The 22,747-nt window shown below is 39.5% G+C and overlaps 1 protein-coding gene and 1 long non-coding RNA gene across 7 annotated transcripts in view; one reads left to right on the top strand and one right to left on the bottom strand.

Moving 5' to 3' along the window:
* Positions 1–22,591, bottom strand: part of LOC144008934 (uncharacterized) — a 99,119-nt gene extending 76,528 nt beyond the window's left edge. For 2 of the 6 annotated variants that reach the window (XM_077508325.1, XM_077508323.1), the window contains exon 1: positions 22,137–22,591. In XM_077508325.1, coding sequence (XP_077364451.1) covers positions 22,137–22,260 — 124 coding nt within the window. In that variant the 5' untranslated portion in view covers positions 22,261–22,591. Of the gene's footprint in view, positions 1–22,023; positions 22,059–22,136 lie in introns of those variants that run through there. The other 4 variants (XM_077508326.1, XM_077508324.1, XM_077508322.1 and 1 more) reach the window with 4 other exon arrangements.
* On the top strand, positions 6,413–7,678 carry LOC144008940 (uncharacterized). Its single transcript, XR_013280789.1, has 3 exons — positions 6,413–6,549; positions 7,253–7,496; positions 7,597–7,678. It is a non-coding gene; the product is annotated as an uncharacterized LOC144008940 (long non-coding RNA).
* Positions 22,592–22,747: the final 156 nt, after the last annotated feature.

Consider the following 22,747-nt stretch of genomic DNA (forward strand, 5'->3'; position numbering starts at 1 on the left):
CAATTGGATGATTCAAGCGCGAAATAACTTAAGATGACTTGACTTGACCTAGATTTGTGAAAACTCAGAGGCATACCTATTAGTCTAAGACCTACAAAAAGTATTCTGTAGCCGTATGCTAAACCTAAAAGGAAGTCCGCCATTTTGAATTTATTTTGGGAATTGCACACCATATTTTGCGTTTTGATGAAACTTTGCACACACAAGGCTTGTCAAAAACATTTTAGATGGTCCTTGTCCTATTTGACAGTACCCCAACGTGCCAGTACCCCGACGTGCAAGTACCCCAACGTGGACCGGGTTGCGAGGGCCCTTTATAGCTGCTCGCAGCTCTAGTTATTATTATTCTTCTTCTTCTTTATTCTCCGCAAACAATCGCGATTTTGGGTACCTAAACATTCACGAAAACTCACTGAACTTTGCACACTCCTCAGGCCCGGCGAAAAATTTGATATTATTAAGTCGTCATAACAATGCGACTCGATAGCGCCCCCTAGCGTAGAAAAATAAAAACCAAGCCCGGCACGTTTGAGCTAGAGCAACAAAAATTGGCAGGCACATGTAGCACCCCGAGACGCACAAAAAAAGTCTATTGGGACCATGTAGCTAAAATGTACAGGAAGTGAGCTATGAATTTTTTAATGTCCAATTTTGGCACATTCACTGTGGTCATGCTTTTTCCCCCTTTGCAAACATTTTTCATCCAATTGACTTCAAACTTGGCATTTATCATCTCTAGACCTGAGAGAACAACTGGGCAAAACATCTTGCCTTTTTGAAATACTATATGACGGGGGCGGGGCATCAAATATTGCCTTTAAAATTTCATTTGTACAGAAAGAGCAAATGCTTAATAACTCCCATGTTCAAGCTCCAAAAAATCTCAAACTTCTCAGGCAACGTAATAGTCAGGGCCTGAAAACATCTATATGATAAAATTCAGTTATACATATAGCGCCACCTAGTGGTTACAATAAATGTCATACTTTACGTTTTCAGCTACTGTGCTGAGCTTGTTGAAGGGATCCATTTGAAAATTGGTCAGAAAAGCCTTAAGATGTTGATCATGCCCCACACCGAATATTGTAACTTTTCGCCAAAGGGCGTGGCCGCTACGGTGACGCAAAGTCTGAAGATTTTTCGTGAAAATAAAAGCTGCATTAACTTGACCGAGATGATCCTATCTTCTCAAAATTTCACACATTTGATGAGAGTCCAGCCCTAAAGACATCTACTGACTTATATTTCATCTAACTGATAGCGCCACCTAGTGGCAATTTTTTTTCTTACGAATTTTCTTCTACGTTTTTCTCCAAACACGTTAACTGGACCTACCTCATATTTGCTCAGATGAGGGTTTCGGCCTTCATGATGTCACAACACGAAGTTTGTGAGTTTTCGCGAATTGCTGTAGGCGTGGCTAAGCGCTGTCCGCCAAGAAAACAACGCCAGTTTTGAGGGTCTAAACATGCACAGAAACTCCTGAAACTTGGCACACACATCTGGCCTGGTAAAATGAGCAATATTTTATTGTTGATTGTGCTATTTTTACAAAAATGACTCAATAGCGCCCCCTCGAAATTTTTAACGAAGCAGCCCCGGTTGTACGTTTAAGCAAGAACGACGAATATTTTTAGGTGTATGAGGGAGCCCAAGACCTACAAAAAAAGTCTCTTGTACCCATATGCTAAAATGAACAGGAAGTGAGCTACGAATTTTTGAATGTCCCATTTTTGACGATTTTTGCACATTCACAGGGGGCAGACTTTTGCCCACTTCTCCTACACGTTTCATCCGACTGAGTTAAGACTTGGCCTGGACCATGTCAAGACCTGAGCCAACGACAGGGGGAAAAATTTTGACTTTTCGAAATACTATATGATGAGGGCGGGGCATCAAAATTTGTGTTTCACAATGAAAAACGATATGCTTGATAACTCCCCGGTACATGCTCCAAAAAATCCCAAACTTGACATATATGTTTATCGTCAAGGCCTGAAGTTATCTCTATGACAACATTCAGTTATATATGCAGCGCCACCTAGCCCTTGAGGCATGAAAAAAAAATACCCCACATACGGTATTTTGTACAAAAAATGTAAACTCATTCTAAGTGTGATAACGAAGTCATTTATGAATATTCTTTTAGTTTCCACCACTCAAAATGTTCACTGGCATCAGACTTATCCAAACATATATATATTTTTATTTATTTTTGATAGCCTCTATGGACATTAAAAGCAATATCGTGAATGAAGGATATGCTTAATAACTCCACGGTACATGCTCCAAAAAAAATCCCACACTTGACATGTATGCTTATAATCAAGGCCTGAAGGTATCTCTATGACAACATTCAGTTATAAATACAGCGCCACCTAGCCCTTGAGGCTTATATAAAAAAAGATAATAAAATACCCCACATACGGTATTTTGTACAAAAAATGTACACTCATTCTAAGTGTGATAACTAAGTCATTTATGAATATTCTTTTAGTTTCCACCACTCAAATTGTTCACTGGCTTCACACCGATCCAAACGTATGTACGTTTCCATTTTGTTTTATTCATTTTTGATTGCCCCTTTGTACAATAAAAGTAACATTGTGCAATGAGTACAACGAGCGATGATGTGTATATACACTTTTACAAAAAAATACCAATCAGGGCAACTCATTGCCTAAAAATAAAAAAGGACGCTGATTTTTGCAGGTCTTAACAATCACCAAAACCCGTTGAGCTTGATACACACACTGGCAAAAAAATATTCTACATGTAAACGTTTATTATGCCATTTTCAAAGAAATGTTGCTTCCAATATGCCAGTACCCCAATGTGCCAGTACCCCAACGTGCAAGTACCCCAACGTGCAAGGACCCCAACGTGGCCCGGGCTGCGAGGGCCCTTTATAGCTGCTCGCAGCTCTAGTTATTCTTCTTCTTCTTTATTCTCCGCAAACAATCGCGATTTTGGGTACCTAAATATTCACGAAAACTCACCGAACTTTGCACACTCCTCAGGTCCGGCGAAAAATTTGATATTATGAAGTCGTTATAACAACGCGACTCTATAGCGCGCCCTAGCATAGAAAAATAAAAACCAAGCCAGGCACGTTTGAGCTAGAGCTACGAAAATTGGCAGGCACGTGTAGCACCCCGAGACGCACAAAAAAAGTCAGTGGAAGCCATTTCCTAAAATGTACAGGAAGTGAGCTATGAATTTTTGAATGTCCAATTTTGGCCCATTTTGGCACATTCACTGTGGTCATACTTTTTCCCCCTTTGCAAATATTTTTCAGCCAGTTGACTTCAAACTTGCCATGTATCATCTCAAGACCTGAGAGAACAACTGGGCAAAACATCTTGCCTTTTTGAAATACTATATGACGGGGGCGGGGCATCAAATATTGCCTTTAAAATTTCATTTGTCCAGAAAGACAAAATGCTGAATAACTCCCATGTACAAGCTCCAAAAAATCTCAAACTTCTCATGCAACTTAATAGTCACGGCCTGAAGACATCTATATGATACAATTCTGTTATATATATAGCGCCACCTAGTGGTAACAATAAATGTCATACTTTACGTTTTTAGCTACTGTGCCAAGCTCTTTGAAGGGATCCAGTTGAAAATTGGTCAGACAAGCCTTAAGATGTTGATCATGCCCTACACCGAATATTGTAACTTTTCGCCAAAGGGCGTGGCCGCTACGGTGCCGCAAAGTCTGGTAATTTTTCGTGGCAATAAAAGCTGCTTTAACTTGACCCAGATGATCCTATCTTCTCAAAATTTCACACATTTGATGAGAGTCCAGCCCTTAAGACATCTACGTACTTATATTTCATCTTACTGATAGCGCCACCTACTGGCAATTTCTTTTCTTACGATTTTTCTTCAATGTTTTTCTCCAACCCCATTAACTGCACCTACCTCATATTTGCTCAGATGAGGGTTTCGGTCTTCATGATGTCACAATACGAAGTTTGTGAGTTTTCGCGATTCGCTGTGGGCGTGGCTAAGCGCTGTTCGCCAAGAAAACAACACCAATTTTGAGGGCCTAAACTGGCACAAAAACTCCTGAAACTTGGCACACACATCTGGCCTGGTAAAATGAGCAATATTTTATTGTTGATTGTGCTATTTTTACAAAAATGACTCAATAGCGCCCCCTCGAAATTTTTAACGAAGCAGCCCCGGTTGTACGTTTAAGCAAGAACGACGAATATTTTTAGGTGTATGAGGGAGCCCAAGACCTACAAAAAAGTCTCTTGGACCCATATGCTAAAATGAACAGGAAGTGAGCTACGAATTTTTGAATGTCCCATTTTTGACGATTTTTGCACATTCACAGGGGGCAGACTTTTGCCCACTTCTCCTACACGTTTCATCCGACTGAGTTAAGACTTGGCCTGGACCATGTCAAGACCTGAGCCAACGACAGGGGGAAAAATTTTGACTTTTCGAAATACTATATGATGAGGGCGGGGCATCAAAATGTGTGTTTCGCAATGAAAAATGATATGCTTGATATCTCCCCGGTACATGCTCCAAAAAATCCCAAACTTGACATGTATGTTTATCGTCAAGGCCTGAAGTTATCTCTATGACAACATTCAGTTATATATGCAGCGCCACCTAGCCCTTGAGGCATGAAAAAAAAATACCACACATACGGTATTTTGTACAAAAAATGTAAACTCATTCTAAGTGTGATAACTAAGTCATTTATGAATATTCTTTTAGTTTCCACCACTCAAAATGTTCACTGGCATCAGACTTATCCAAACATATATATATTTTTATTTATTTTTGATAGCCTCTATGGACATTAAAAGCAATATCGTGAATGAAGGATATGCTTAATAACTCCACGGTACATGCTCCAAAAAAAATCCCACACTTGACATGTATGCTTATAATCAAGGCCTGAAGGTATCTCTATGACAACATTCAGTTATAAATACAGCGCCACCTAGCCCTTGAGGCTTATATAAAAAAAAATAAAAAATACCCCACATACGGTATTTTGTACAAAAAAATGTACAATCATTCTAAGTGTGATAACTAAGTCATTTATTAATATTCTTTTAGTTTCCACCACTCAAATTGTTCACTGGCTTCACACCGATCCAAACGTATGTACGTTTCCATTTTGTTTTATTCATTTTTGATTGCCCCTTTGGACAATAAAAGTAACATTGTGCAATGAGTACAACGAGCGATGATGTGTATATACACTTTTACAAAAAAATACCAATCAGGGCAACTCATTGCCTAAAAATAAAAAAGGACGCTGATTTTTGCAGGTCTTAACAATCACCAAAACCCGTTGAGCTTGACACACACACTGGCAAAAAAATATTCTACATGTAAACGTTTATTATGCCATTTTCAAAGAAATTTTGCTTCCAATATGCCAGTACCCCAACGTGCCAGTACCCCAACGTGCAAGTACCCCAACGTGCAAGGACCCCAATGTGGCCCGGGCTGCGAGGGCCCTTTATAGCTGCTCGCAGCTCTAGTTCTTCTTTTTTTCTTTGTTATTATTCTTTTCCGCAAACAATCACATTTTTGAGACACTAAACCTGAACGAAAACTCACCAAACTTTACACGCAGATCGGGCCTGGCGAAAAATTTGATATTTTAAAGTCGGCATACATGAGAACAGAAAAATGGCTCTGTAGCGCCACCAACATAGGTTAAACGGATCCCTGTCCCGCTACGATTGTCCTATGTCTATGAAAATTGTGTGGCAGCTGGAGCACATCCAGATGAACAAAAACCTCTTTGATATGTGTACCCTAAAATAGACAGGAAGCGAGGTATGAGTATTTAAATGTCCAATTTTGGCCCATTTTTACACATTTACGGGGGTCATACTTTTGCCCGCTTCTCCTACACGGTTAATCCGATTGACTTTAAACTTGGGATGTACCATCTCAACACCTGGGACAACACCATGGTAAAAAATCTAAAGTTTTTGACATACTATATGACGGCGGCGGGGCATCAAATTTAGAGTTTCAAAATTTTTACTTAAAGGTACACTCAGTATTATACAGTGGCATCTTGTGGTGAAATAAAAAGTCATTCATTTAAAAAAAACAAATGTTTGTGTTAGTAGTAAGTAAAAAGATATGTTGTATCGCATAAACATACTTTTTTAAAATATAACGGTAAGTCTTTTAATCACTAATTATTTTACATGACCGCGCCGCGCCTGCTAGTGTCTGCCATGTTTCGCCGCCATCTTTCTGCTACGGGTGCCGTCAAAGACAAATTTCAGCGCTCCATTTCTTAACGCGTTTTTGGAACGCCTTTGCAGACGCACTTCCGGTTTGTATGGCGACCGCATGTACACGAAGAAGAAAAGTTTCCGGTCCCCGAAGAGAGCATTATCAAGCATCACAATTGCTTTGGGAATTTATTTTATTTCAGCGTGACAAAACAAGAGTTTATATTGTAGCCGCATTTGCCAAATGGAGAGAAATGAGGAACAGACTAGGTTTGGGACGTGCCGGTGCCTTCGACTGCTTTCTACTTGACCGGTAAGTAAGAGTACATTTGTGTTTACGTTTTGAGAGCGAGAGAAAAAGTATACACCGTACTAATTAATACGATGTTCGTACCTTTGTTTTACGATCACTGTAGCTGTTGATTAGCAACTCCGCACCACTCGAACGATTTCGTTATGTAGCTACTTTGCTTTGGAAAAAAAAATGATTCCCTCTGGCACGTTATATTTAGAGTAAATGCGCAAGTTATTGTGTAATGTAACGTAACTGTGATTTCTGAGGTATATTTGCCCATAACTTCAATGGAGAATCTAAAGCATACTGTATTAGTGGAGGAGTTGAAAATTATTATTTTCGTTATGGTTGGTGAAAATAGTGTTCTCGAAATTAATTTTCGGCAGGGAATAACTTTCTGGACTTAAATGCTGGCTGTACCGTAAGCACTGCTAGAGTCTGAACTCTCTCACTCAAGTGTGTACTGGTCCATTGTGTAATTGGGTGCACAAGAATTTACAGGCTGCTACGTTTTCCACGGAAACTCGACAAGCAAGCAGCCTTTGCATATTCTATATGCAGTATGCAGTCAAGTTACTTTTATCTAGCTAATACAATGTTTTGGGCCCAAAAACTAAAGATCTTACCTCTATTTTGGGGGCTTTGTTGGAAAGTTGGTGACATATAGTAGTATCATCAATTATTTTATTTTATAATTTTGTTTTTGTTTGTGTCACACGAGATCAACAGCCAAACTTGAGGGGTTCCAGAACCATATTCTGATGTATACAAGCATTCATGCACCGTTTAAATACATCACCGACCTGCAAGAAAAAAAAATATCAAGGGGAGAGTCAGCAGCCAAATTGGAATGCCCCGAATGAGGACACTTGAATGGAGGACCCCAGAAGGCTTCGGTGTTGTACCACCAGTATCTCCACCTACCATATCTGAGCTGCAACAACCTGAAGTCAGCCGACGTCTTGGTATGTCATTTACATATGGATGGCATTGCACACTACATTAACTTTTTGTGTGAAGCAATACGGAATGGTCACATGTACAAGCACCACTTGTTTTACACAGGACCTGCTGACCAGGTGTCTGAAGCCATGGAGTGACTCCCCCCTCACTTTCCTCAGCAAGCCTTTGAAGAATATGATATCATCGGTGGGAACATGCCCTCACTCCATAACATGTACTTGTGCAGTCAAGGAGCATGTAAAACTTAATAAAACCAGCAAACATTAAAGTGACTTCATTTTTACTGCAGTCTGTTCACACAATCAATGGACAAGCCTTCCTTAATTTTGCCCCAATAACATCATAGAGTAGGCGAAAAGTAGTGTTACAGATCATACTATGTGTTCGGGAGAGTTTGAGGAATGTTGCAATGTTAATGGGGGACAATGTCAGCACACACACACACACACAAAAAAACATCATGGTATTGAGTTAATCAGATATTTTAGCTGTGTACAACACATACCTGCTCTGTAGCACTACTTTTGGCCCAAACCTGTATGTCTATTTTCCATATATTGAAATGCACAGCGTATTGGTAAATTTCTGGAACAACTGCAATTCATGTAGCTCATTATATTCTAACAGCATTTTTTTTTTTTTTTAGTTAATATGTTCATTTCATGTAGACTTTTATTTTACTTTATTTTATTTATTCATTTTCATGTACTGTACCTTACATTCATTGGCCAATGAAGAATTCCTTGTCATTGCAAGCATTTATAATAATTCTCCAGGCTTTTGATGTTTTACATTTCTAGTCATGTAAAATAGTGTTAGGTTAGGTGTCGAATGAATACTGCATGTTGACGCCAAAGGAAATAGTATTTTTTAGTTATTCAAAATGTACAAATTAACACACAACAACTATATACAAGTTATACAAAGTACAACAACAAGTGTCAGACATGGACTAATTATATGCCAGGTAAAAAACCTTTGTATTGTCCTCGAGGATCTGGGAAAGTGTCACTTATTTGCCACTTACTTACTTTGTTTGACCGATAGATGGCGGTCGTGAGCTACACACTGCGGCTTTAAGTATGCCTGCAAATTATCATAGCGCTAGGTAAAGCGTACAACCGGGAATGCTTCGTTAAAGAGGTGGGGGGTTTTTAGCTCAAAATGCGATGCCCGGCCCCGGGGGACTTCCTGTTGGGCTTAGCACATGGCACCAAGAGACTTTTTTTGCACATCGTGGGCTGTTACATATGTCTCCAAATTTTCGTAGCTCTAGCTGCTTCGTACAACTGGGAATGCTTCATTAAGAAGGAATTTTGAAACGCAAAATTTGATGCCTCGCCTCTGGCGGACTTCCTGTTAGGTTTAGCATATGGCACCAACAGGCTTGTTTGTAGGTCATAGTCTGTTTCATATGTGTACCAATTTTCATAGCTCTCGATTAAACTTACAACCGGCAATGCTTCGTTAAAGCCGCAGTGTGTAGCTCACGACCGCCATCTATCGGTCAAACAAGATAATGCAATGATTTTAAGCACACGAACTACGGCGTCCCAGAGAGACCATACTGCACCAGCCTACCACCAATTTCACCGGAACAGAACGCAAACAACTTCTGGTATTCCCTCGAGTGATGACGTAAGTGAATTGCATTTGTTAGACATACTGTACAGATCCCTAATATTTGTGATTTAGTCATTTAATTTCAGAATTAATATTTTTGTCGGCATTGTTAGGAAAAACTGTACGTCAGCTAATGATAATGGCTATCTATGTTCATATTTGTTAGTGCAGCTAAACCATGCAACAGAGAACACACAGTTATGTTATGTTTTATAGACATGTGGACCATCTCAAAGAGGGCGAGGGAGACGACGAGGAAGAGAACGCGGTGTCTCGTAACGTACAATTATGTCATCATGGAAAAATAATTCCATTCGAGCATGCATGTGAATGGCTCAAAACATACCTTTGCTTGGAATATGTGGTATTTAGATTACATCGTTTGCTGATATGTTTAGTATATCGTACAAAAATAATGGTGTTAACTGAACTACACATCTGCAACTCAGACTCGTAAATCTCCCCCCGTGTCTTGTTGCTACTAACCACTCAGAAAAGTGCTTCTTACAAAAACATTTGAAACCCTTTACTCAGATATCGATTTGTCACCATGTTGAACAATTTTACCTAATAAATATCACTAAGCAACTTAATTAGTTTTGATTGAAGATACAACAGCTTCCTTGTACTTCGATGTGCAGGAATTTACATGGCTTTCACAAACAGTCTTGCTCATGTAATAATGTACTTCATTGGCTCAGTGACTTTCAGTTCATTGTTTGGTACCTCATCTGACATACAATTGTTACCTTCTTGCAGAGACTCGTACAGGAAATGACCATGGAGGAACATGAAGATATCCAAGTCCAGCTGATAGACTGACACCAAGAAATACTTTTTGACACATTGCTGGCACATCAGCACCACCATGATTTCCTGTCCAGACTGCAGCACCTTGGTGGACTTGTGGCAAATAAGTGACACTTTCCCAGATCCTCGAGGACAATACAAAGGTTTTTTACCTGGCATATAATTACTCGTCTGACACTGGTTGTTGTAGTTTGTATAACTTGTATAACTTGTGTGTTAATTTGTACATTTTGAATAACTAAAAAATACTATTTCCTTGAGCGTGAACATGCAGTGTTCATTCGACACCTAACCTAACATTATTTTACATGACTAGAAATGTAAAACATCAAAAGCCTGGAGAATTATTATAAATGCTTGCAATGACAAGGAATTCTTCATTGGCCAATGAATGTAAGGTACAGTACATGAAAATGAATAAATAAAATAAAGTAAAATAAAAGTCTACATGAAATGAACATATTAACTAAAAAAAAAAAAAAAATGCTGTTAGAATATAATGAGCTACATGAATTGCAGTTGTTCCAGAAATTTACCAATACGCTGTGCATTTCAATATATGGAAAATAGACATACAGGTTTGGGCCAAAAGTAGTGTTACAGAGCAGGTATGTGTTGTACACAGCTAAAATATCTGATTAACTCAATACCATGATGTTTTTTTTGTGTGTGTGTGTGTGTGTGTGTGTGTGTGCTGACATTGTCCCCCATTAACATTGCAACATTCCTCAAACTCTCCCGAACACATAGTATGATCTGTAACACTACTTTTCGCCTACTCTATGATGTTATTGGGGATACACAATGGACCAGTACACACTTGAGTGAGAGAGTTCAGACTCTAGCAGTGCTTACGGTACAGCCAGCATTTAAGTCCAGAAAGTTATTCCCTGCCGAAAATTAATTTCGAGAACACTATTTTCACCAACCACAACGAACATAATAATTTTCAACTCCTCCACTAATACAGTATTAGAGATAGACCGATTAGGCCCGGCCGATTATCGGGGCCGATATTTGACATATTGGTACATATCGGTATCGGTCTGTTTTATTAATCTGACGGCCGATATGAGCGATCCATTTAAAACTCCGTCTTTTCGCTTCGAATGCAGCCCAGAGCGTCTCTGTCTGTTATGGAGTCCAACTCCAGCAACGTAACGCCCATAGCAGCATTTGATTGGTTAGCCGTGCAAGAGCCAGAACCAATCAGTAGTGTATGCCTTGTATCACAGTAGCCGGTCACACACGCACCCACGGACACAACGCGAGAGACACATGCTTCGAAGGTAAGTTAAAAGAGAAGAGACTCCGCTGAACTTTTCACCATGATAAGCTAAACACATTGAATTATGTTGTGTATTAAATGCACTATATGAATGGTGCTGCATTGTCTTGCATTGAATCCCCGCTCGCTAACAGTGGTGTGTTCAGCTTAGCATGTAGGCTAACACCCAGTAGCTAATTCGCTACTTGAACTACTCGGGGAGGGAATCACACACATTTTCACTTAATCAAGTAAATAATGTTTGTTACAAAGGTTCCAAATATTAACAGTTGTCATTATTATATTGTCTAGTTCCATGTTAAGAGTAGAGTAATGTCATTATATTTACCTCTCGTGACGCACACATTGCATTCTGGGTCACGTCCACTACTTGTTGCATAGCCGTTATTATGCAGTTAGATGCCACAGTGACACTAAATAGCGTTTAGTTACTTTATATTGTGTTTATTTGTCGCACTGGTTTGCCATTGTGTGCCTTAAGCTTCGACGTCGATTTGATTGACAGCTCGTTGTGCACCTCGTTAAAGTCCGCTCCGTAACAAATTAAGTGTCTCAAACACCGTTTAACTACACGAACGTGTTCTCTTCCGTATGTTTGGCATTAGTAGAGAAGTGCACTAAAGTATAGTGTGCTTATTTTCTCGTTTTGTCTCTCTTTTCACGTCATGCCTGCCGTCAGTTGGGACATTATGCTCTCAATGGGCGCCGCCATTATGTAACATCTATGGCCGTAGTCGGCTGCAATTAATGTTCAGTGATGTAATTTCGTTACGTGCATCATACTTTGAATAATGAGCTCATGTTTGGTGTGTTGTATAACTTTCTCGTGTGTTAGTAACTATTCATGTGGACAGCTAAGATAGTGCTTGTTAATGTGAATTAGCAATGTTGCAGCCTAGTTATTATTTAGACAAGTACATCTGTGCCATTAAGTGATACAGTACAGTACAGTAGTGAGAGAATAGTGTGTCCATATACACACACGTGTCTATAAGTGTAAAACACATTAAACAGCAGAAAGTGGCAGCGGTCCACCGCAACAATGTCTGTTTAACCAAGTTATTCTTACTATTATTATAACCAAGTTATTTTACTCTACCTTTTTCTGCGTTGATTGGGGCATCCTAAGTGGCAGTAAACTACATGATGAAGTGTGTTGTATCCTGAAGCTGTCTTTTGACAGTTCTCTTGTAGAGAGGAGTAGCATGATATTGCTGTTCTCGATTTAAGATCCTCAGCTTATCAAAACTGTCTATATGGTAACAATAACAATAATCATAATAAGGTCTACAAGAACTGTATGGTGTTCAGGGATGAATAGTTTTTCTCATGGAATTTTTTTTATTTTTTTTGCTGTAGTAATAAGTAATGCCACAGCTGATGCACATTTTGAATGACAGGGTTCCTCCTATTACTTCAAAATATAAAAATATAACATTTATAGAATAAAACTACAAGTATCCCAAATGCTATGAAAGGTAATGTCACATTGGCCCCACATTTAACTCCCCCCGCCACCAACGTCTTATTGCAGATAGAAGGATGTAAAATGAAAAGTGCAGTGTGAGAATCCATTGTAAAGAACTGTTAGGGTTTGCATTATTCAAAAATTTGGTGCCAACATTTTAACTTTTACTGCAAATGAATATCGGCTTCAAATATCGGTTATCTGCCTCCTTGACTACCGATAATTGGAATCGGTATCGGCCCTGAAAAAAGCATATCGGTCTATCTCTAGATTTAGATTCTCCATTGAAGTTATGGGCAAATATACCTCCGAAATCACAGTTACATTACATTACACAATAACTTGCGCATTTACTCGAAATATAACGTGCCAGCGGGAATCTTTTTTTTTTTTTTCAAAGCAAGTAGCTACATAACGAAATCGTTCGAGTGGTGCGGAGTTGCTAATCAACAGCTACAATGATCGTAAAGCAAAAGTCCGAACATCGTATTAATTAGTACGGTGTATACTTTTTCTCGCGCTCTCAAAACGTAAACACAAATGTACTCTTACTTACCGGTCAAGTAGAAAGCAGTCGAAGGCACTGGCACGTCCCAAACCTAGTCTGTTCCTCATTTCTCTCTAGTGGCAAATGCGGCTACAACATAAACACTTGTTTTGTCGCGCTGAAATAAAATAAATTCCCAAAGCAATTGTGATGCTTGATAATGCTCTCTTCGGGGACCGGAAACTCTTCTTCTTCGTGTACATGTGGTCGCCATACAAACCGGAAGTGCGTCTGCAAAGGCGTTCCAAAAACAAGTTAAGAAATGGAGCGCTGAAATTTGTCTTTGACGGCACCCGTAGCAGAAAGATGGCGGCGAAACATGGCGGACACTAGCAGGCGAGGCGCGGTCATGTAAAATAATTAGTGATTTATATACTTACTAGGGGTGTGAATTGCCTAGTACCTGACGATTCGATTCGTATCACGATTCACAGGTCACGATTCGATTCGATACCGATTAATCCTGATACGAATTTATAAGTCGATTGTTGCGATTTTTTTTCATTCAAATTTAGAAAATACTAATCAGTAAGCTTGTAGAGTGTAAGATTTATATGAAAATGTATTATTTATTTATCTGAAATTTCAGTCTTATAGAGGTTGTAATCTGTTTCATGTTTGAACAGCATTAAAATAAAATATTAAGGCTTAATGTTCCGTTCATATAACATTCTTCCATGCTCAAGGTGTGAATCCTAACCCGAAGTCAGACGTTTTGTTGAATATTTTTCCATTAAAAATGGAAGTTTTCATACACAAAAAAATAAAAATAAAAAATAAAAAATAACGATTTTTTTTCATTGAATCGATTCGAGAATCGCGTGATGTAGTATCGCGATATATCGCCGAATCGATTTTTTTTAACACCCCTAATACTTACTTATTTTAAAAAAGTATGTTTATGCGATACAACATATCTTTTTGCTTACTACTAACACAAAACATTTGTTTTTTTTAAATGAATGACTTTTTATTTCACCACTAGATGCCACTGTATAATACTGAGTGTACCTTTAAGAGCCCACGATGTACAAAAAAAAAAAAAAAAAAAAAGTCTCTTGGAATCATGTGCAAAACCAAACAGGAAGTCCACCATTTTGATTTACGATGGGATTTGTAGCCATTTTTTGTGGCCTTTTTTAGGGGTCATATTTTAACAAACTCCTCCTACAAAATTCATCCGACCGTCTTCAAACTTGGTGTGTTTCATCTTAAGATGTTTAAGATGCAAAGTTATCGAAATTTTTTTTTGTTCGTCGCACGCTGTTGCCATAGCGATGCATTGTTTGCCAAGTAAAGTGCTGCTTTTTTTTTTTGTCTATACGTGTGAAAACTCATGAAACTGCACACACATCAGACTTGTAATGAACATGAATTTTTAGAGATTTCTTGTGCAATTTGCAATAAATCGCGCCCTCTCGACATTTTTATGGAGCATTTCCGATTGTATGATTCAAGCGCTATATAACTAAAGATGACTTGACCTAGATTTGTGAAAACTGGGAGGCATACCTATTAGCCTAAGACCTACAAAAAGTATTCTGTAGCCATATGCTAAACCTAAAAGGAAGTCCGCCATTTTGAATTTATTTTGGGAATTGCGCACCATCTTTGGCCTTTTGATAAAACTTTGCACACACAAGGCTTGTCAAAAACATTTTAGATGGTCCTTGTCCTATTTGACAGTACCCCAACATACCAGTACCCCGACGTGCAAGTACCCCAACGTGGCCCGGATTGCGAGGGCCCTTTATAGCTGCTCGCAGCTCTAGTTTTTTTTTTTTTTTTTTGCTACTTGTTTATGTTTTATATGTTCAATAAACAAACAAACTTCTTCTTTTTTTGAACTTTTGATTAAAATCGATTAAAATCGTAATCGCCCAGAATGACAGGAAAAAAAAATACATTTTATTTTTTTAGCCATATCGCCCAGTCCTAACTGCAAGGCAAGTCTCCAATAGAAGTCCTCCTTCGCTTCGTAGGGATCGAGTCCATTAATCAGACCAAGTTTCAACTTGTAACGCTCCAATGACTGTTTATCTAAACCTTCCGCATACGTCTTCATTGCAGTAACGTTAGAGGAGCCCGAGGGCTACAATATCAATTACGGAAAGTAACATTTGGTGTAAACACAATGGAAGCTCAACTATGGCGCTGTGAAAGCTGACCTAACAGATGGTGTTGGCTCGCAAGATTACGTCATCCCGTGACGTCAGTAAATTCTATCTATCCGGTATTTTAGTCTGACGTCATTTTGTAGTTCAATCTTTCTTCCGGGTCCAAGCGGCACCAGCCCCTATTCACTTGCCATTTTAAACAGCGACAATGGAACCAGTGAATCTTTTTACAATTACGTCCTTTTTCGAAAAAAACAAAAAAAACAATTGCAAGTTACAAAGGGTCTTAATGCTTTTAACTCAGAGTTGTAAATTTAAATCTTCTCCCAGGGGGTATTATTAAGGGTAAAGTGCACGCGTCCATGAAAAAGAAAGTATATGATGTCGAGGTGAGTTGACAGGGAGCTGTTGTTAAGAATCCTGGCTCTTAACGTTATATACCACGTTCAGTGGCTTTTCATTAACCTTGGGTGAAGGCTGTCATAGATTGATTTTGTTGGAAAATTGTTTTTTTCTGCTGTTTGATGTGATACAATACAGATATGACAGACTTGATCCAAAGCGAACTTTCAGTCATACCTGGACCATAGCCTACCTGACTGCAGTTGCATATCCATCCATCCATCCATCCATTTAATCATAAATGCAACAGCAGTAATATGCATTAGGCTATGGACCAGGGCTAGCTTTCAGTGTACCATGATCTTTATGGTTGTTGCCACCACATTCCCTGGCCTTTCATATCTTGTCCAGGTATATAAAATTATTATGCCACGTTCTTTAGCAGGTTCCATGTTCTGGTTAATGAAAAGCCCTCCCTGGGCTATTGCAAATGCGATGTTTAAAAAGTTAGGGTTGGTGTAAGGGATGTAGTTGTTCTCAATACAGGTGCACGTAGAAAGTCAGCAGGCGAAGTACAGCACATGCCAGTGCCCACTTGGCAAAGACAAGTGCCACCATATGGCAGCTTTACTGATTTGGGTGGAGAAAAATGTATTTTGTTTTGTTTTTTTAATTCAAATTCAAAAACACTATTTGTCCCCGAGGGGCAATTCAATGGCATACGAGCAAGTATGCAAAAAGGCACTAAATCAATAAAGGCATTAAAATCAATAAACATAAAAAAGCATACATAACAAATACTATACTTAAAAACCATAGTATTTATGTCGTGCACGGATGTGGAATGTGCGTGGAAAAAGGCCAAGCTGCCTAAATCTGACGAGATTATCGCCGAGTGTCTATGATGATACCATCTACATCACTCCGTAAGTAATTAATGTAAAATTTCATTATTTGTAGTGTACACAAAATTCTTTATTGAACAGGATCTTTTATTAAACAGGATTCTTTCTTTAAATAGTTGAAGCATTACAAGATAAACATTGATGTTTCTTCTTCCTCTTGAACACTGGTAGGAAGTGGAATCCTTGCTTTTTTATCTTTTGGGTGCATGGCTGAGGTGGCTGGGAAAAGTCTTGCCCTGGTTCCATGCAAATCGTGATGGCCCACCAGCTTTTTCATCTGGGAAATGCCAACCACACACCTTTGAGTTGGCATTTGGTGTGAAGTTGGCCTGTAAAAAGAAGGGAGATGAGAGATCATAATGTATCATCTTGTTTCTGATGGTCATTTATGCCTGCTATATATACTATAAGCGTTTTGACAAAACTTCGGAAAAATTCAAGACTACATTCTCTGTCTGTTTTGTGATTATTATTTTATTATTATTATTATTTTAAACCAACAACAAAAGAGAATCAACAAAAGAGAATAGGTATAGCAACAACAAAAAGAGGATGAATCTACATTGTGTAATGTAGTCTTTTCATGATTGCATCAAAATATTGTAGTGTATAGGAGGTTTAAGCAAATCATGGACTAGCAATGTATAAGAATGCAGATTGTCTGGACTATGATTATGTAATTAGTTCATCTGACTCACAAAACCCCCCAGTAACTCGCCATCTCTTTACAGACAGGGTTGTAGTGCCCTAGGCTATATAGACAGTAGGCTACATAGGCTACATGTGCCCTGATTTAAACTGTATTCATCATAAAAGCATCTAAAAATGCACAATACATCGATCCTTGAGGTGGATTGTAGTTTTGTAGCAGATTGACCAAACTAAAGAAATGAAATATCTGCCTATGTTGCTTTAGTAACGTTTCGACAGGGAGTGCGCTAACATCGGCTCTAACGCTAACATCGGCGATAAACTGAGTTTTCTATATATTTCTTCAAATTACAACTTACCTTATCAACTGCAACCATTTCCTCATATCTTTGTCGTTTGGGGGAAAGCGGTAGAATGACAGTTTCGTCGTTGTTTTGGTCTCAGTTCGGTGTAAACAGCGAGGTACACAGCACTGAGGCTGTGAGTCATCTCAGCACTTGGACCCGGAAGTATGGCTGAGCGGGCGCTGACGTCACGACTAAAATACTCAATAGACAGCGTTTAACGGTTCGTGAAGTGTGGGCCGCGTCCCAATACTTGTGCTTCCGACTTTGTGCCCCGCGTTTCCGGCTACGGTTGCGAGTGTTTAGTGTGTCTGTCAGTTGTCCGAAGCACTTCAGACAGCTAATGCCGATGTCAGACTACGCGATTTTTTTGTCTTACACGACAGTTGCGCTGTCACATTACCCGACAAATTCACTCTGTGTCGTGGACGGGGCGTGTAGTCACACTACACGTCTGAACGCGACAAGACACCAGCCAATCATCGCGTGTTGTCTTGCCAAGAAAGACGCGTCGGCCACTGTTTGTCGGGGAGGTGGGACAGAAAAAAAAAGAAAAGGCAAGGACAGGGAGTCTTTGCGTGAATGGAGCACGCATGGGACAAGTGTGATGTGCAGTGTTGCCACAGTTACCTTGAAAAAGTAACTTAGTTACTTTACTGATTACTTGGTTTTAAAAGTAACTAAGTTAGATTAAAAGTTACTTTTTTAGTTACTTTCAGCAGCTACCGATAACACCATCTCAACATAAAAATAATGCAGGAGAAACGGAGTTCCAAATACTTTATTGAAAGTGCATTTTTAACATGAAAATAGTTTTTTTTTTTTATAAAAAAACAAAATAGGCACTCTCTCTTGACTTCTTGTAACGTAAATACTTTTTATAAAACAAAAAATAAAAATCTATCCAGGTTGAAAATGAAAATCCCCTTAATTCCTCTATTGTTTGTTCCGCTATTCCAGTGTGTACACTTGAGTCGACTCATCAAAATAAGGATCAGGAAAACAAAAGGTTGATAATTGATGTTAATATATATATATATATAAATAATATAAATATTTAACCTTTAGACAGACACCAACACAATTAAACAGAATATGTGCACATTGTGAAGTATTTCAGAAACATAAATTTAAGACATGAAATAAACCTACCGTCCAGCCAAAAGAAATATGAAGCCACCTTATGGAACAATAAATCTATCAAACACATTTTAACCACTTAATATATGCAAACATATTTCCAAAAGTTCATTTCCCTTTTAATCAACAATTTTTGTTTTTAACAATTTTTGTTTTTCTTTTGCCATCACATTTATTTTTAGTTAATGTGTGACATCTTTTTTTAAATCTGAGACACGATGATGACCACAGAACCACTACTGTTTATATTTAGTTTTTTGGGCTGTCGTTCATTTTGAGTTTGATGACGTAATTGCGGGCACGTCTCAGTTTCCTGCTGCTCATGCTAGTTGTAGACATTGACAGGGAGCCACAAACTGAGAAATGAGATACTTGCAGTGTGCTTTTAGCATAGCTGGTGTGTTGGCTGTGGGACATACCTATGTCGTTTGAATCCATGCATTGGATCGTCATGGGAGTTATTCTTTTTGGCTCGCGCGCGGTACCAACGCCGACCCGGGACATACAAGTGCACCGAGAGGACTCAATAGCCATGGGAAATACCGAGATGTACGGCACCGGCTTCTGCTAACTGTCTCCAGTGGCATGTCACTCGTTGTGAGCACGCGCGCCGTGTCGCGAGCACGGCGTTGACGGTAGGCCCCCCCGCCAAAAAAAGGTGCGTAACGTCTTTGCATTATGTTTACAACATCCGGGGAATGAAGCGTCTCTGAGCTCTACTTTGCTAGCTCTCTGGAAACACGGAAGTAGCTTGAATAGTGATGCTACTGAAATGTAAACAAAATAAGTAGAGCACAGCGCAGAACTCTTGCTATTGAATTCCATAAAGCCTCACTCGCCTACTGAAAACGTGACTTGTCTGACGTCACTCCCCCTGGCGAGAGGGCGGAGACGACCTCATCCCATAATGCTTCACGGACCAGTTGAGGATGAAAATAAATTATTTTTTTTACCACTTTTATGGTCCATAATGTAACTTTTTAGAGCGTAGTTACCAGCTCCTCTAGTACCACGTCACTGCATGCATGCGCGGAGTGATTTGTCTTGCCCCATTGTCTGTGATTTGCTTCGAGTCCGCATGAGTAAATAGTTGCATTAAACTCAAGCTTCGAGTGGTCTCCTCATTAAGTTGTTAAAGACACAACACCGATAATCGGGGCCGATATTTGACATATTGGTACATATCGGCATCGGTCTTTTTTTATTAATCTGATGGCCGATATAAGCGATCCATTTAAAACTCTGAGGCCTATTCACTAAAGGTTTGCGTCGCCTTTGCGCCTTTGCAAACAAGGCAGGTCCAACAGGTCATGACAGACGTCACTCCCCCTGGCGAGAGGGCGGAGACGACCTCATCCCATAATGCTTCACGGACCAGTTGAGGATGGAAATACATTTTTTTTTACCACTTTTATGGTCCATAATGTACACTTTTTTTTGTTGCGTTGTGTGCCTGTTGGTCAATAAAACTAGTAGTAAAAGTATCATCACTTTTGTTTTGAATGTGCAAACCATTCATGACCAGACCATGGCTGAATTCAGTGTGGTGATCAATGACTTCCGTCTCATCTTCGTAGTTAGCGGCAGTTGTTTGTGACTGTTGCAACAGTGAGATATTTTGCCTTCTTCATGAAAATGTGGAGTAATGCATTGAATCTATGGACAGTAACTTTAATCAGACTACTTTGTAGAATAAAGTAACGCGTTAGACTACTAGTTACTTTGGAAAGCAAATTTTTCGAGTAACGCGTTACTACCGGCAACACTGGTGATGTGAGCGCATTGCTTGCGCTCCCTGCTCCTAAATAGTGTTTCAAATATGATTTCGTAGCCAACACTGTATTTTAATTTTTTTATTCCAACATGCAACGGGGCAATATAGCCGATTTTGTTCATTAATTTGCGGGATGACATCTTGTTTTATTATTTTATCAAACACTGAAATATTATATTGTTTGAGTATTTTTTTACTGCTTCATTTATTCATAGACTTGTTTTAGTAAGGTGCATTGGATAGTACGCCACTCACTCCGAGGGGGGAAAATTTCAAGTGAGAGCGGGTGACAGTTAAGGCGGCGAGGCCTGGCCCGACTATATGAAAATGTGATCGATCTTCACTAAATATGTGCCCATCCCTACTCATATGCCCAAATCTCTGAAATTATTAGAACAACAGTCACAATATATTTTGGTCCTCTATTCACGTCGCCGTTGCCTGACGGGTTGCACGGATGCGTGCGCGCTCCATGCAGTTTTTTTTTTTTTCCCCCTCGAGATGCACCTGTCTGGCCCCATCCCGTGAGATATCCAGGGAATAAATAAATAAATAAGTTAATAAATAAGTTAATAAATAAATAAAAAAATAAAAAAATTAAAAAGAGCTATAAAGTGCTGTTCAGTGTGTGATTGACGCTTCGCTCCCTCTCGCTATTGGTCAATGCTGTGGAACCAAACGGACGACGACGTAGGTATGTCACATTATGCGTCAAGACCAGCAACGTCGTGATGGTCGTGAACCGTCCCGGACAACAGGCGACCAATCGTTGAACGTGTCACACTACACGGGCGACGCTACGTCAAGACAACCCAAAATCCTTTACGACATGCCCCGTTTGTTACAACCTTTTGGAAGGACTTTTCTCGATTTATTACTTCACAGATACATATAGATTTTAGTCTAAAATGGGAGAATGTTTTATTTTATTTTAGGAAACCAACAAAGGATGCATATTTTATAATAAACTTGTTAATTATCTTTGCTAAATTCTATCTCCACAAATGCAAATATAGCAACCAAAAACCTAATTTTGAACACTTCCATAATGACTTTTTTTCTTATATAAGATTGATTAGCAGCTCACTGAACAAAAAGGCTTTGAAAACAATTAGTATTTGTACTACCTATATAGTTTTTGGATGTATGTAATTTTTGTATATACCCCCTGGCATGTGATTGTTTAACATTGTATACTTGTGCTGTTAAGTTTGATGATTGTTAATTAAAAAAAAAAAAAAAAAAAAAAAATCTTTGGACTGAGCGTCCCACAACAGGGGGGGGGGGACATGCCCCGTTTGTCCGCGACACGTCAGTCGGGCTGAAATCGGGCTGTTTTCGTGTAGTCTGACATCGGCATAAGACGCCCTGCTCGCTCCCGCCCATCGACGGGACCAAGGGGTTGGGGAGCGCAGGGGTGGGGGGTGCGAGCGTTGGAACGCGGCCCACACGTTGCAACCCAGAACCGGAATCACAACTGATGTACAAAAACACATAAGTCGGAAGTCCCCGTCACTTACCTTCGGTGCCGGTTGGCGTGGGTTCGCTCCTCCGTCTGTGAGACCCATGTGGTTTACATGAAGTGAGCTTGTGTGAATGAGTGATTTAAAAAAAAAAAAAAAAGTGGACAAACCTGGTGTGCGTAACACAACTCGAGGCTGCTCGCAAACATTGTCCAGCAGTTGAAGATGTCGCTCGTTCTCTTCTTTAACTCCAAAAGATTCCCCCTTATACTTTGGTGTCGTCCTTGAATACATTTTCACACGATAATCCCAACAAATCCGCGTTTAATCTTTGCTTGATGACATGTATGCTTCTCTTTGTTAGCGGCCAGCGAGCTAAGATATACTAACTAGGCCAAAAAGCATCAACACGCACCGAGACGAGTTTATCCACACTCGGATATTTAATAAATGGCGCTATTGCTGTAGTCCTTCAAAGTAGAGATGGGGTCCTGTGTTGCGGCTGCAGTCCGTTCACGAAAACGCAATGAAGACTTTAGCGGAGGGCGTCTGGTTACATGAAGAACCAAATCAAGACCGGTGTCTCTGCTGCGGAAATCAGGCAGAGACTCGCCCCTGCTGCGATATGATTGGCTGCTGGAAATGCACTGATGTTTCGAAGCAAGCACCGTCATCAGGTCACCGACAGATGTCGCCACTTTTGCTGTAAATAGAGGTTTTGTCAAGACTGTGACGCGCTTGCGATATTAACACATAGCAAATAATATCTTACTAGAAAAAT

The sequence above is a fragment of the Festucalex cinctus genome, chromosome 20 (genome assembly GCF_051991245.1).
Source record: "Festucalex cinctus isolate MCC-2025b chromosome 20, RoL_Fcin_1.0, whole genome shotgun sequence".
In the NCBI taxonomy this organism is placed as follows: Eukaryota; Metazoa; Chordata; class Actinopteri; order Syngnathiformes; family Syngnathidae; genus Festucalex; species Festucalex cinctus.